Source organism: Aptenodytes patagonicus, chromosome 15 (assembly GCF_965638725.1).
Source record: "Aptenodytes patagonicus chromosome 15, bAptPat1.pri.cur, whole genome shotgun sequence".
Lineage (NCBI taxonomy): Eukaryota > Metazoa > Chordata > Aves > Sphenisciformes > Spheniscidae > Aptenodytes > Aptenodytes patagonicus.
In genome coordinates, this window is record NC_134963.1 from 4,568,598 (window position 1) to 4,584,913 (window position 16,316).

The 16,316-nt window shown below is 39.5% G+C and overlaps 1 protein-coding gene across 3 annotated transcripts in view; it reads right to left on the bottom strand.

Moving 5' to 3' along the window:
• Window positions 1–16,316, bottom strand: part of LOC143167478 (transmembrane protein 132C-like) — a 219,872-nt gene that overhangs the window by 45,160 nt on the left and 158,396 nt on the right. For all 3 annotated transcript variants that reach the window (XM_076352932.1, XM_076352931.1, XM_076352934.1), the window contains one exon: window positions 10,624–10,807. In XM_076352932.1, coding sequence (XP_076209047.1) covers window positions 10,624–10,807 — 184 coding nt within the window. The remainder of the gene's footprint in view (window positions 1–10,623; window positions 10,808–16,316) is intronic.

The window sequence follows — 16,316 nt, forward strand, 5'->3', positions numbered from 1 at the left end:
AGCAACCACAGTGACCATTATCTTTATCTGAGCATCTCACAGCAAGTTACAATGCTGAAAGAGGCTTGAAAAAAGATTTGTGTGCTTGAAAGCTTGTCTGTTTTTTCTAACTCTATTGGATGGCCTAATAGAAGACATTACCTCTAGCCACAAACCTTGCTTCACTTATATTTTCACTCTTCAGGACTAGAACAACATTGCCAGTACTGAGTAAGGGAGACTGGCATTCACATTCAAGCAGGGAATTTTCCTTTATAAAGAATCAGCAGTACAGAATGATCCTGTAAGCCAAATACTTACATTGTAACATAGGAAATATTAACTACTGTGTCCATTTTAAAGATGAGTAAAGTGCTGTGGACCTGAGTGTTGCCAAAGATCCAAAAGAGGCAGAAACTAACTCCAGACATGTGGCTCCCAGTCCATCCGACAATTCCTATTTTTGCATATCAAGAGTCTCCCAGCGCTTAATGAATAGTTCATAATTTGAATGAGGTAAGAACAGTGAGGAGGAATTACTGAGTCTCGAATGACTTATTTATTACCACACCAAGCTCACTCCTGAAGCTTCCAGGCATTCTTAAAACATATGCCGCAGGATACCTTGTGCCAGCTGGCAGCTCCACTGTTAGTCACTGCTTTTCAATGCTTGCAACTGACATTTTGTCCCAGATCCAGAATCTAAAACATAGTCTTCTCTGCTGGCTCAATTGAAGCTTCAAGCCATATAAAAACTTCTCGGTATTGGCACACAGGCACGTAGTACCCTATACAAAATGATTCCGAAGTACAGCCAGGTCTTAGACTGATCGCTTTGGTTTCTGCTGCTGACATAATATATGCAGCAGGAGGCCTTCCACCTTCTGCTAGCTCTCCAAAATGAGAACTCAAGATCACAAAGAGGTTATAGCAAGCCTTTTGGATTTCACTCAACTGTGCGCTGTTTCAGAACACAAAAGGAAGAGAATTCACCTTTAAATCACACAAGGTGATTTTGTCCACATCTGGTTTATGCAAATGAAAATAAAAGTGTTATGCCAAGGTAAAAAATTTCTACATTAAAGAAAAAAAGAAAAAAGAGATAAAGTACTTCTCCCTGAAATGGCATATTGAGAGTAAATCTCAATAATGAACCTGAAGGTTTGAACTGTCAGAAGTAGTTTGGGGGTAGAAGGTATAGATAAATGGGCTATGCTGCAGAACCATACTATACGTAAGCACATTATGTGGTGCAGTAACACACTGGTGTGTTTTTCAATACTGAATTTACAGGCTAATGTTTCTCTCTATCATTTTCTCAAACTCCCCAGTGAACTTGAATTTTTTTTTTACACTTATTTAGTTTAATCAAAATACTCATTTCACAACCTCCAAAACATGCATAGCTCTGGTCCTACAGGGCCTTGGAGAGCAGAGTACAACACAGTCACTAATCCTGATAGTGACAGTCAGCATTCAATATTCAACTACTGTAATTAATAAAACTGCGCTGTTGCTATTTTTCACTAATAGAGGATTTCCAAAAGCAAATTGCAGTAATAAATTACATCATTACAGCCCATATTATTGTTCTGTGAGGTAACAAATCTTGCAGAAAGACAATCAGCTTTGCTAGAGAAAAAAATACAGAGGACAAGTCAGATGACTAGGACCTGATTAAAATTAATGTCAGTGTTACTTTTGTTTCCACTTGCTTGCTGAAATTCCCTCTCTCACCAGCGTGCTGGCTTGCTGATGCTCACGCTATGGTGCCGGTGCTTTAAATATTAGGCATGATTTGTTTCTGAGGGCAAAAACAATCTTAATAGGTTCACCGTCCGTGCCAATTTACATTGCCAGGCCCTGCAGTTTAACTATGGTCTAAAGCACGCACCACAGCAATGGGGCCACTGCCACAGTGTAGAAGTTTTGGTCTGTTAATTCATTTAGCATATGTGCATCAATCGGGAGAGCTCGGGCATTGCAGAAAGACCTTTGCGTACAGCCCCTCTAGCTTAGCAAAGTAGGTTTTGTTAGTAGCCCAAGCTTTGGTGCGGTCTTGGTACCCTTTTGATACTGGGATTATGAATCGATCAAATCCCATCGCCACTGCTGCTCCCCATGTCTTTATAGCAGCTGCTGCAGAGATAGGCAAAGAGAAAGAGCCAGAAGCACGGTGCTAGCTTTCTCCCCAGGACTGTACTGAACCCTGTCCTAGGTTTTAGTGTTTTATCTCCCTCAAGCAGAACTACAGAGTTTGAAGTACAGATTCCTAATGAATTCCATGACAAACATCCTCAGTGCTGAGAGTCTGGCTGGATAATGAACTGTAAACTGAAAGCAGGGTAAAGCAAACATGCATCTAATAGCAAACCGAAGGTGAAAAGTTGCTGGGTTTTTTAATGCTTGGGGTAGCTCACTGTAATACCGAGGCTTATAAAAGTCCTGGTGATTTTTTTTCCCCATGCTTACTCGTTATCTTCCATTATAGTAAACCATCTCCTTGCTGTCTAGATAGTCTCACTGTCCAAGCTGGAGCACCTCAGGACCTCATTAATTACAGCCCAGCCTAAACAATTCAGAATTCTGCCAGGTGACTATTTCACCTGATTGTGAAGAATGAGGTATTCCCCAGAAATATTAAAACTCTCTTTACAGATCAAAATCATCATTAGAAGTTGCCAATTAAGAGAAATTGTTCCTGGTTTTCAGTATGGGTCACAGTTAACCCACTTAATGTTCAAGCTGGCTGAGCAACTGCTGTATTTGCAAACATACCTGGTCTGCTCCAGCAGTCACTGTTCAGCCTGGCATCTCTTTTAAGTGACGGCATGAGAAGGTGGAGACCGTTTACTCTCTATGGTAAACCACAAATGTTTGTTGTCTGGAGTAAGTTTGGGCAGTGTCTGGACTTGTATTTATCAGTTAAGTCAAGACAACCAATTGCTAGCTAAAGCTAATGAGAGAGCACTAGTTTAGATGAAAACTAGTATATTAACTTCCATAGGAGAGGGCATAATCTAGCAATCGAGACTGCTGAGTTCAATTCCCCTTCCAGCTCTGCCAGCGCCTCATGAACAAACTCATGCAATGTTCTTCTATCTCCCTTTCCATTTCTTTCAAATCCTTCACAGCAGAAGTGCAGTGCTGCAGGAGATTCAGAATCGGGCATGGCATTTGCCTCCCATCGTTGGCCATGGGTGAACTCTGGTCAAAGTCTGAATTGCTTAACGCACGCTACAGTCTTACAAATCATTAACTTCTCTGCCTTTAAATTCCAGTTCTGTTTCAGCTGCAAACTTGTACAGAATATCAGCCTCTGAAATTGGTCTCCTGCTGAGAAGTGGTTCTCTGCCCTTCTTCATCTGATCTGGCAGTGAAGGCAGCAGTGGAGGGCACATAGGGTGAATACAGTCCTTAGCAGCTACAGCATCAAAATACACAGCCCTGGAATATCCTTCTTCAAGCACTATCACCCAGGTCCAGAGCTCACTTTCTGTTGGCTCATTATTATGTCTCTGAATGGTCTCTGCTCACATGTGTGTGGCAGCTGTGAAATTGCCTTTGTGGTTATGTTAAACAATCAGAATTTTAATCAGCTGTCATTTCAAATATAAACTGTTATTTAAAATGTCTTCTTCTGATGGAGCAGTATCACAAACCTGAGCCAATACTTAAAGCAGTCCCAAAATCCTGCCCAATAAATCACAAGAACAAAAGAATCTCCAGACTTCGCATGTTACACAATGCAGTGCCATGAACCAATACCAAAATAACGTGCAGCAGAGTGAGGACTTGACTCAGGCTAACTTGCAATGCTGAGAAACAGTGTAGAAGCATCTGGCTGTCTCCATGCAGCCCTGCACTGTGCTATGCTGTCAGAAGAAAGAGCCCATGACTGTACTCTTCTAACGCGCACAAATGATCGGCATCAAGCATAGACTGGCTGGGGGATCTTGAATCCCTACGCCTGCTGTTGTTAGGGCAAAAGTGTGATCCTATGTCCCAGTGTCAGCTGCGCTGTCCCTCCTTTCCCATTCATGGAGCTCAGTTTCATCCAACCTTGAACACCACCTTGACTTTCATCAGCTTGGCTTGTGGACTGAGAATTTTCTAGAGGATTCTGACTTGTCTGTCATTTGTCTGTGCAGCATTTAGCGCTGTGAGACACTCCTCTTCAAGGGGAGCATTTAGGTATTACCACAACACCAAGCGTCCAATAATTGAGTCACTGGCTTTCTCACTGCACGTTCTCATTGTTCTGCAATTTTTCATTTGGTTCGCAGGATTTCTCTCCTGTCGAGGCTGAGAAGCATATATATTAAGCCTCATATTAATATCTCTCTACTACAGGCAGGAAAATTAGCAAAGAAAACCAAAAGTTCTCTATATGGCAGAGATCTTTAAAAATCTGGAAGCTAGCTGACCCCATCTCTCCTCAGCATTTTAAAAATCTCAGAGTAACCCATTCAATAGCACTGTCAGATATGAGGGATGCTGGAAGAGGAAATTATACATACTGTTGTGCTTCATAGAAAATGACATACAACTCGATCCAATGGAAAAATTAATTCCAGCCAGCTGAGATAGCCTTATTGATCCATTCTCATTTCCTGCAAAAGGTAGGACTGAATGTGATTGTAGTAAAGAAAAGGAAAACAGAAGCTAGAGGCAAAAGTGCAGGGGTTGTAGAAATGATGACTGGGACTTAAAAAGGCACTTTAAATTGAGCCGTTTTGAATTCTTTATGTTGTCTGCATCTTCTGACCAATTTAAGATCAATGAACAACAGTTCATCCTTTTTTTGCTTTTGTTTCCTGATGGGCAGACAACAGAAAGCCAATTCTTAACAGATAAGATTAATCGATAGGCATTGCTAGTCACAGCTCAACACACTATCTGACACAACCAATTTATAAGCGGGTATGCAGGCTCCTGAGTTCATCTGGTATAAATATAGAGCAATGACACAAACTTTAGTGAAACTATATCCACCGTAAATCTAAAGGAAGGAATGCTATCCTCGTTTAAACAATTGTAACCTGCCATGATGGAAACTGTAGGCATGTAAGTGATCTCGGTTACTGCTTCTCCCTTAACATCAGAAGATTGTAACTCTGGTCTTTTCACGCAGAGCAATCAGTCCTGTAACTAAACTCTAAAAACTCTTGACTTCATGGTATTATTTCGGGCTTTGTAGTTGTCCCAGTTAGTATTACTAATAGTAATAGGATAGTTTTACATCAACTAAATTTCCTTCAACTCACAGTGTTTATTTGATGTGATTCATAATTAAATTATCTGAGACAATACCTGTCAACTGAAAGGTTTGATATATAGATTATCTGTTCATTTGTTTGTGGTAAGTAAATCAGGAAATGGATGTGTTTATATAGTCTCAGATTTTATCTTCCGGAAAGCTCCTAAGTGCCTGTTGCCCCCCAGTTCATTCAAGACCCAAAGATTAACAGGAGTGAGAGTTCTGCGCTTCTGTGACCGTGAAACAGGTAGAGCTTTACAGTATGAAGTCACAGACTGTGCAGGGATGAAAACTCTACTTATTTAGGTCCATATTTTAAAATGGTATTACAGGGACTTCAGTACAATGAAATACCTTAAAAAATCTTTACCTTAGGGAATGGCATACATAAATATGTATATAAAACAAACATTGCTTTGGGAGCTAAATTTTCGATCATCTGTGTTTTAATGGAAAGCAAGTTAACAAGCATACATAAAAATGTCAAGAAGTGTTTTTGGCTGAGTCACAGCTCTGCATCTTAGATGTCCGTTCACTTACTTCTGCAGCAGAACTGTCAATACATTGAATGTAAAGAAAGGTGCACGCAAACCAAGCGCTTCCTAATGAAACAACATCAGTAGAAAGGCAGGACATGCAGAGACAGGTTATATCATTTATTAGACCCACTGATACAGCTGGGGAGAAAAGACAAACTTCTGAGCACGTGTGAAACAGCAGCAACAACCTTTAAGAAATGCCTGAGAGCCATTCCAACCTTGATTTGCTTGTAAGCAGTTATCAATGGATTATAGAGCCTGATGAATGAAGCCGAAAGACCCACTGAAAATTTAGTATTAGTGTTATTTTAAAGAGGAAATACGCATGGATGAGCAAGTTACATGGCTTCCCATGGTGACAAATGTCTTTTGGGGTCAATTCAGACCAGAACTCTCAGAACAGACTCCTGACATTGGGTTTATGCTTCAGCATTTTAAACACCTGGATTTCATGTAAATCACAGTTAAGAGAGAAACTAATTCAGAGGGAGTTTATCCTGCTGTTGAAGGACTACTACTTCAGTTCCATATACAGGGACCCAGATGGTCTTGCATAAATATTAAACCATTGATTCCCCATCTTCCTCCCATGAAGGAGTGCTCCTTTAACATTAATGTGTCTTACCGGCATCAAACAATGAACCTATACACAGGTCTTCTACCTTATTCGATCCCAAAGCAAAATTTAATAGTATTAAAAATATGTATTATCCATTTAAAGCATGAAAAGAAATCTCTTGCTAAATTTCCTAAAACACGGTCTCGTGTTGAACACACACATAGACTTCTTCAGTGGGATTTGTGTGTGTGCGCATGCTACAAATGTGAACAATTTTGGTTTTGTTTTTTAATCTAGTCAAGTGGCAAAATGAATATAGTTGGCCACGTTTGCTCATGACAGGATAGAAATTTGAGGAAAATGTGGAAAGTAAGTTAAGCAACCTTGTACACCTTAATTGTCAAGTTCTGAGGTTACTTGTGATTAATTGAGGAGGTTTTCAAAAGCAGCTTAGCAGATAATTAATTAAGCTCCTATGAAAGCACTTTCCTAATTGATCCTACAGCAAGTAACATGAAATAAAAAATGCCAGAATAGGGCACAACTCAGAAGATTTTTTTCTACTGGAAGATTCATTCTTTGGGGTAGATTTTTCCTGTCAGCAGACAGTGGGATATATTTTCTGTTTTGCCTTAAGAAATGTTTTTATTTTCTTGTTTAACTCTCCAACTTGATGAATTTTACAATCCCCAGTTTCTGTAGCTGTAGTATTTCACAGCTGTTGTGATTTAAATGAGTCAAAAGATCTGAAGGAGGGATTGTGTGCCTGAAAGAGCATCTATCTTTCTCCATCTGTATCAGATGGTCTAATAAATGACATTACCTCTTTACAAATCTTGCCTCAGTTATTTATTGCTATTCAATGACAGAAATATAACATATAAATTTAATCTCATACTTTGAGTGAGACACACAGAATCTCATACAGCCTGCATGAAAGATATATCGAGTGGATGGTTGCACCAAGTGCCATACTCAAGAGTTTGGTAGTGAGAGTACTACATATGTCTGACTAGGATCTATTTTGGATGCATCAATCCCCACAGTACTTATGTAACTAAAATTCTGGTATGTGAGAGTTAGAAAGCAACAGAACCAGTTAGAATTACATTTTTCTAACTTTTCTGTCTCATTTTTCTCTCTAAATACCTTGAAGGGTGAAATGTCCTCCAAAATTACTCAGATTGATTAACTTCTGAGCTCAGGAAAAAATATACTTACCTCAAATTTACATCTCATTTTTTCTGGGAAAAAGTTATTACACTTATTCCCAGCCCAGTAGTTTTGATATTTCTTGCTACTTTTATTTCACTGTAGTGTTCACCGCAGCAGCATCACTGCGTTGTTGTTTCTTACTTGTATACGCTATTTAGTGCAGTAGTTAGGCAGACAGAATACGGATTCTACTAAAACCCTCTCTTTTGACTGTACGATGAATTTCCATTGATTTTTCAGCAGCTGTATCCTACCACCTGCTCCACTGATCCAAGCCCTATAAGGCTCTTTTACAATTCCAGGTTCAGTTCTTACTGACAACGTCAATTCTTTAATCTCTTTCATTCCAAAATACTGTAGCAACAATTGCACTAACCTTTTGAAGACCCACTTGTTTTTAATCTTACTACTTTTTTGTAACGTAATCAGGCATAGGGCAATAAAGGATACATGATCTTTCTTGCTTCATAAGTTTGGAATGGCTCACATGAGACACTTTACTCCGTGAGTCAGAGACAACCTTTATATTACACTCAAACCAAGCAAAAGTTTGCTGCTTTCATCCTTAAAAGACTGACGAGGATGCTCATCAGACCAATGGCAGAGACAATCAGATCCTACATCCTAATCCAGTACAATATCTTTGGGCAGTTCCTTCTTTCCCTTTTTTTGGCCACCTTTAAAAATTCTTAATGACAGATTTTACTTTTGATGTTAGCAGTTTTGCTGTAGGAACACTCCATGCTTAAATCAACAGAATCTACTTTACTCTCTAGAGGATTATGAAACACACTTGCTGATAAACATTGAGATCTAATTTCTGTCCACAATAATGTGCTGTTGGTTTACAGTGTGTAGTTGAGATAAAGAGCATGTTCTGACTTCTCAGCAGATACAGTATCACCCTCTCTCTTTTCAGTGTGACTCTTGTTTCTGAACAGGAGAACTGCCAGGTAATCAGCTCAGCTAGAGATTAATGCCTAAATGAAGAAAGCACCCCGGCTGGATATGCAGTGTTAGCTAACAGAAAAACTCTGAAAATTCCTTTTATCTACTAATATCCTGCTAGCAAAGCCAATTTTGCACTGGTATCCCATCCGACTGGATTCTGTTAACACAGTGTATTTTGGCTCCAGCCAAGCGTTATCACAAGGTACAGAAATGAGATAAACAAACACAAGAAAGCTTTGCAAAGAGAAAGGTTTAATGATTTCATTGTTTGAACCCTTTGCACAACCCAGAGTGCCTAATGGTACATCTGTTGGGAATAAACGATCTCACCTTATATGATTTATACAACGCTAAATTCATTCATTTAGACCTCCAGTTCTTAAAGGAACCCTTGCAGGTAAGATGAATTTTAATCTAGAATAGACACAAGTAAATATTGAACCTTCTATGCAAGTGCAAAGGCATTAGACCCTGATATGAGATATTAAAAAAAAAAATCTTGATTCCCTCAGATATGGAATACAGAGAAGCAGCTGATGAATTCTTTCAAGAAATGAACAAGAAGATGTTAAGTCTGCCAGTAGACAGATGTCTATAATTTGGTACTGGAAGGCATCTATCTAAAAATAAAATCTGACCACAAAAGCCTTCCTTACGCACGTTCTCAAACCTCTAGAGGACAGATGCTCAAATATGTATTCCCTCTTCAACTCCACAGGTAATGAGAATGATTATCTCCCTCTCAGATCTGGAATGTAGCACAGGCTTTCTGCTGACTTAACAGACTTTGGATCAGGAAATTGCTGGGCATGTCCTCATTTGATATGAGCAGCAGTTTTACTCTTCAAAGGGGAAGAATATATTGAAGACTAGGACTTCCAGGAAATAATACTCATCTAATTATCTGCTGCAAACCACTGAACACTGTTTAAAGAAAAGACTGCCAGAATTTCACCACCAAGATTATGCACAGGAGAAGCAAAATTCACAAGTGGGATGGATATGTCTAACTCTTCTTCCAAATCCTGAGCTCTAACACTGACTAATGGTAGCATGTGCAGTTCCTCTAGTGATTGACACTTGGTCCTGTTCTAGGTAGCTGGCAGCTTTGTGCTTCTCCCTTTCCTGAGGTTCAGCAGGACTTCCAAAATAAATGCTCAGTGCCTACTTCACCTGTGAGCATGGAAAAAGTTCTCAGCATGTACCGAAATCCCACAGAAAATAAAATGCCTACCTAAAAACAATGCACTTGAGATGTTGGAGACTCCAGTGAAATTTCTTGTTTGCTTGATTCGGAGCAGGAATTCAGTCCTAGGTTGTTCACTCACAGGAGGGGGCCCTACCTGCCAAGTCTCAGTGCTCCCACTGTCCCAGCCTTGCTTTGCAGAAGTAATTGCATCTTCACTGGGCCAGAGGAAGAGAAGGAGACACTGCTTCCACAAATCACATTTGTGAGCTTTGTAAAGACAGGCAACGGGTACGATTTCACAGGGAGGCAGGTAGCCCACAACTGGTGCTACAACACTGAGCAGAGCAAGTAGATTTTAACTCAAGGCATTTTTCCACATGAAAGTCTATACTTCATTTTTCTTAAATATATTATTGAGGCTGTTATTATTTTCTGTTTCTTCCTTGAAACCACAGGTTCTTACACTATCAGGGAAACAGCCAGCGAAATTATTATCAGCCTCAGCCTACTAAGGACCAAGGAACTTAAGCTTTAGCAGAAGGTGCTCGAGGCCCTCTAAAGTTGATCTACAGCTTGCAAGTTCAAGCCATGTAATGGCAATTAGAAACGGGAAGGTAAATCTGCTTGGCTTTGTGTTACCAGCTGGTAGCCTGGAGGGAACCATGCATGGCAGAAATTCAGGATTTAAAGTCTGAGACATTTTTAAAGTGGCAGCATCCCTTTCCTCTGTGGTAAGTTTATAAGAACTGAAATTGTGTGATGTGTACAGACCATTAAATGAGGGCATGATTTTAGCAAGTAGTCCTATACAGATATAAAATGGGGAGGCAGAGCAGAGAGCACTCCTTTGCAAATCTATCTGAGGCCTCGTATATGTTTTCTCAGACTACATACAGATCAGATGGAACAACATGTTGAAACAGTTTCTTACCATCGCCAGTGGAACAATTCCAACAAGATCCTTCTGGCAGATGAAGATTTCAGACAAGGTTATGTCTGTTGTCCCCTTCCGAGGGTATTCCACCTGCCAGGTGATGGGCTGCGTTCCAGAAAGGCTGCTGAAACTGGCTATTTCAAAGTTCATCTGCACGACCTCATTGAATAAACTGTTACTTCTGAAAAGAGGAGAACAGGGAAAGGAAAGAGCTATTATTTTTGCTGAAGAAGGCAAATGAAGTGAATCATATTAGCTACTGGAAAATGCAGCTATTTATATGCAGATATAACACAAGGCCTTTTCCAATCAACAACTTCTTCAGAGCATACAAACTGGAACTATTCAAAATGGGTCAGCTGCTCTTACTATAAACACTATGTGGACGGATAAAATCCAGGATATTGTATCTGATGAAAGCAAAATATACTTATTCCATTACATGTTTTTTATGATTTTGCAAGTATGATTCAACCCTACTGCAAGATGGATTTGACCCCCATCAACCAAAGTTAAGCCCAGTGCAGCTCAGGAAGACTGAAGAGCCCAGAATTAGCACAGCAAAAAAGAAAAACAAGATTTGTTTTATATAACCACTATCAAAATCACATAAATCCTTAGCAATGAAACTCAGTTACGCTGAAGTTCATATATGCTGCATGGAAGCTGTTAAAAAAATTGACATGATTAAATGGCAAAATGATGAGTTTAGTCTAAACTTAAGAGGTATGCTCTGGAAATTAAATACCCAGGCAGCTGAGACCAAATAGAAAGACCAAAGCTATGGCAGGTAAAATATACTATGAAGTCAGAAGGCATAAGATAATTTGAATAACAAATATGAAAAGACATGCTGAAATTCTTTCCCTCGCATTAAATTTCTTTAACTACATCAGAAATAAAAAGAATATATGAAAGAAATTTGCCAGACTATCTGCTGGTTTAATTAAAAATAAAGTACAAATTATTTGTATCAGAAATTATACATTAACTTTTCTGGGACTTTCCAAATGTCTTTCCACAGTGTAGGAAGTCTCAATATTTCACAGAGTATTACTTCAACCTAACCCTACGCTGTAATAATTTTAAAATGTAAAGACAGGCATCTTCCCAGCTTCAGTAACCCAATCCCAGCTTCACCATACCATTGGATGCATTCATCACATAACAGCTTCAATTTTTCCTCTTTTTTTATGTACAATACACAAAGGCCCATTTCTGAGAAAATCCATCAAGAACTGATCATGTACAAAGCACTTATTTTCTCAACTGCTAGACTTTCTTTTTACCTCTGAACAGAAATCACCATTTTTTACTACTTAAGACATATTCTGTGCTTTACTTTGCATGATTACTTTGAAAGCAAATGCGTTCCCTTGATAATTATTATTTTGATTATGAGTTTTTGTTTGGATGGCTTACTCTGAAAAGTCTTAATACTGCCTAATGCTTTAAATTTATTTCCTTGCTGTGTCAAAAAAGAGACATTGTAACACTTTTGCCATAGTGCTATACTTCCTCCATGCATTTAAAGAGTGGTTTTGTGTAGTAATGCGATAGATGGATGTGTTTAGCAATTCATAACTCAAGACCAGCCTATTCCCATTTGAAAAGTTCCTACTAAATAAATCTTACAGCTTGTAAATAGAAGGCAACCGCGATAACTGTAGTTTACACACTTCTGGGACATCTCAAAATGAATACATACTGGATTGAACTTTGTAATTTATTTGAAAGCATGATTATATGCAAAGATACCTGAATCACCTGAGCTACAGCGTTCATTTAGCTGTTAAAGGCACCATTATGCCTTAATGACACCTGAAATGCCATTATTTTCACCATTTCTAGATCTGATGCTCAGTAACTAACAGAGAAAAAGTTTTTATATGTGATTGACTATCTCAGTGCTTTCACTTAACGCTAAATCAAGAATAAATTTTTTGCACGCATAAAAGCTGTTCTAAGAGATAATACATGTCAGGAAAGTTTTCCTGATCAAGAAGTCTACACTTCTCTAAATAGCCTCTGAGCAGATGTGAAACGTGTAGCTTTACAACAAAAGCCCCACAACTCTACTGGTAGGATCAGAGAGCTCTAGGTGGGAAGCTGTAGGTGGGAAAGAGCTCATTTCCAGCCAGCACACTGATTCCTAATGCATTGACTTAGATGAGGGCTGATCACCTCCTTCTGGCTCCCAGCTCTCGATTTGTAACACCTAATTTTCCCTGGTCCTTCAGACAATTTCTAAGAGTTGCCTGGTGTTCTGCTCATGAGCTGTCCATACTGTTTACCTGCAGCACACACTTGAGCCCTGGCTTTGAGATACCACGGGAAAATACCCAGAACAATACCTCTGGGCATCCTGTTTCTATGTAGCATTTCATGGCACACTTAACTGCAGCGTGGACAGACCACAGTGTGCTGTAGCTGGCCGTATCTAGGTATCCACACACCCTTGTCATGATGGCCTATGATTGAAAACGGGCAGTATGAGGTGACCACATCTTTTCTACATGATTCCTAAGATCACCTGCAGCATGAACCTTAGTTCAGGCTGGTTACAGTTAGCATGCACACATGCAGACGCATTTCAGAAGTCTCCAGGGATCATGTTGCAGGCAGGGACTAGTCAGCTCTCAGTGTAGACATAGTTTTTTAAAGTTACTGTCTCAGTATTCCTATTCCGTATTTCATACATGTATATATATCCTGTAGTTTACATGTGAAGGGATTCTTCTTTTATTCCAACCTAATAATACGTACAGGACTCTAGTACGTCTTTTGGATTTTATATTTGAAGTCCATGATACTCAATGACTTTGATTATCGCAATCAAAGAAAATGTCAACGTTTTTTCATCTATTATGCACACACACACACATTTGGAGAACTACATGGCAAACTGCACAACTGTAATGTAAACTGCACTTGACTGCTATTGCCTCTGTTGCATTCTCAGTAAAATTCTCTTCACTGGAGCCACAAACAACAGCCTGTATCTCTAAGAAGCACTAAACTCCACCATAAACAAGTCTGACATAAACTGACTTCCTCCCAAATGTGGAATTATCAGAATCACTCTTCTACCACTGACAGTTACATCTGCCACCGTCTGATCTTCTAGGACTAAAATGAGGGACTCACTGTCCATGCTCTATTTATACACCATCTGTTGCAGTGGGGCTTGAGGGTCATACACTCCTAAATCTCTTCTCTGTTCCACTCTAGACATAGCTATCTCAATTTTGCACGAGGACTGAAGGAGAGGCTATGTGACACACACAAGGTCATATGGAAGACTGGGACAGGGCAAGGAACTGATCTGTGTTTTTCCAAATCTCTTACTAACCCCTGGACCATCATTCTGGTATCGATGGAAATGGGAACCACAGCACTTGATTCTAGTCTTAAATGGTCTTCAGTGTATGCATCTTAAATTTCAACATCATTCTGTACATGAGGCATATTTTTGATAATTGATGAGCTATTCTGTGAAAGAAATCACTGTTGTCACCTTTTACAACACTGCCTCAAAAACACCCACTTAATTTGGATTTCCAGTTCTCACTGAGTACTTGGTACCACTCATTGAGCTATTTCAGCCAAGTATCTTCTTGACCCATGACAAAGACAGGCTGCTTGTTCCCAAGGTATCAAGCTGTACTGGTGGAGAGATATAAAAAATGGTACCAAAATTCTTTTACAGAATTCCACAAAACATCGCTAAATATTTCTTCTGTAAAATACGTGACATAAAAACATCCAAAAATATGCATGGTATAAGATAAAGGTTTTATTGGCACTTTCTCAGGATGACCTGCATAATTATTTCAACGCCTGCATTTGTGAGTAACGCACCCATCTCCCTCCACAGCGATAAAGCCTTTATACAATGTCACACTATCATCAGTTTCCTCCTTCTCTCTTCATACAGAAGAAACAGAGAGATGATCAACAGCTGGGAAAGCATCCACTTGAAAAAAAATATGCCTTCAGAGATGTGTAATGGCTGAGAAAAAAACTTCTCATGAAGCACATTTAATGTTCAGAGCTTGTTCACTGACTGAAACAGTAATTCCTTAATATCTAACATTTAGAACTGCTCAGCAGCCGGAACAGCAAGTAATTATAAAACTTTTCTAAAGTACACAGCACGTAGTGATTACAAATGAAGCTTCATGAAGGCAGGGCTTCTAAGGCATTGCTCTGGGGTGGATATATGAGTCTAATTTGATTGGATTGAGAGTTCCCCTGGGCCAGTTCACTCCTTGGATTTATTTTAATTTATAAATACACTAATCATTCAGGGCTAGACTGGACCACGCGCTTGCACAAGGGAGTAAGGCCTCCCTTTGATCTGCTAAACAGCCACTCCGGCCCTGAGCACACAGGCATAAGAGAGGAGCACTGAACCCGTAGTTACTCCTTTGCCGGAGCAGATGGGCAATGATTAGGTGCTACTTATTGGTTACAGCAGCTGAGCCAGCAAGTTAGTGATGGGGTTAGTAATTTACTACTGGCATAGGCTAGCAGTAAATTACTACCCCAGGAGAATGAGGAGGAACTGTGCTGCAGAGCTGTGCGTATGCTTCTGAGGAGCACAGTTTTAGAAAAAGAAGGTGGAACAGAAATATTCTGTTAATGGAAAGATAACAAAAAATGCATAAAAGGCAAAACAGAAGTGACATAGGGAGAAACTGCCATGGAACTCACCAGCTCTTGCCAACTATATGGATAGAACACACACTTTTGTTATCAGCTAGTGTTCATTTAACCAGGATTCTTGATTTTAGAATATTTTTGAGTATGATATTAAGCATTCCTTTGCAACTATTTATTGATCATTCAAACCTTCAGTGCCCTCAGAAATATTTACCCTTGGACAGAGATTGCTCTTACATGGATACTTAGGACTGGCTGTATCAAAAGCTGTATTTAACCCTTTCTTTAACATAGGGGATTTAAAACATGGTATCAAGTACACACAACCCACACGTAAGCCCATGGATACACTCATAATGTGGGTAATACCACAGATGCTAGAATGCAAAATAGATTCTGTTTCTCTGCAGAGGTCTAGCAAGAGGTGGAATGATGTTAAACTTGTCAATGCTGAAACGGCTTGTACTGGCCATGCATGGCCAGGGCTCAGCTGAGCCCAGAAACAGTGAACCAGAGGCCCAGTGCTGCAAAGGCTTTCACAGGGTGCAGTGGGAGAAGGCAGGCAGATAATTACTAAGAAAATCAGCGCAGAGATCTCAGCTGATGTAAGATCCATAAACAAACAGAAATCTTTGTTGAATGCCTGTCTACATGTGTGGACCAGGAGTCTCTGATGAGAGATTTCAAAGTGTTGGGTTATTGCTCTGAGTAATAGAGCAGTTTCGACTCTTAAATGAGTGAATCTTAGGACTGCTACGGGCTAAATCAATAATTTCGATTTATTACAGTGGCTCTCAAGAGAGAAATTTTAAAAAGCCTAGATTAAAAACATTTTTTAGCCACCCTTTATTCCAACAGATTTTTACTGAAAGTGCCTAGGGATCCAAGAATACTTTGACCTGCTGAAAATTTAGCAACTCTTTTCCTCTTTAACGCTATCTAGTTTGACAGTGACGTCTTAATGCAAGATCAGCACTTACTAAATGACAAAAAATTGAAGAGTACAAACCCCATTATCCCTCAGT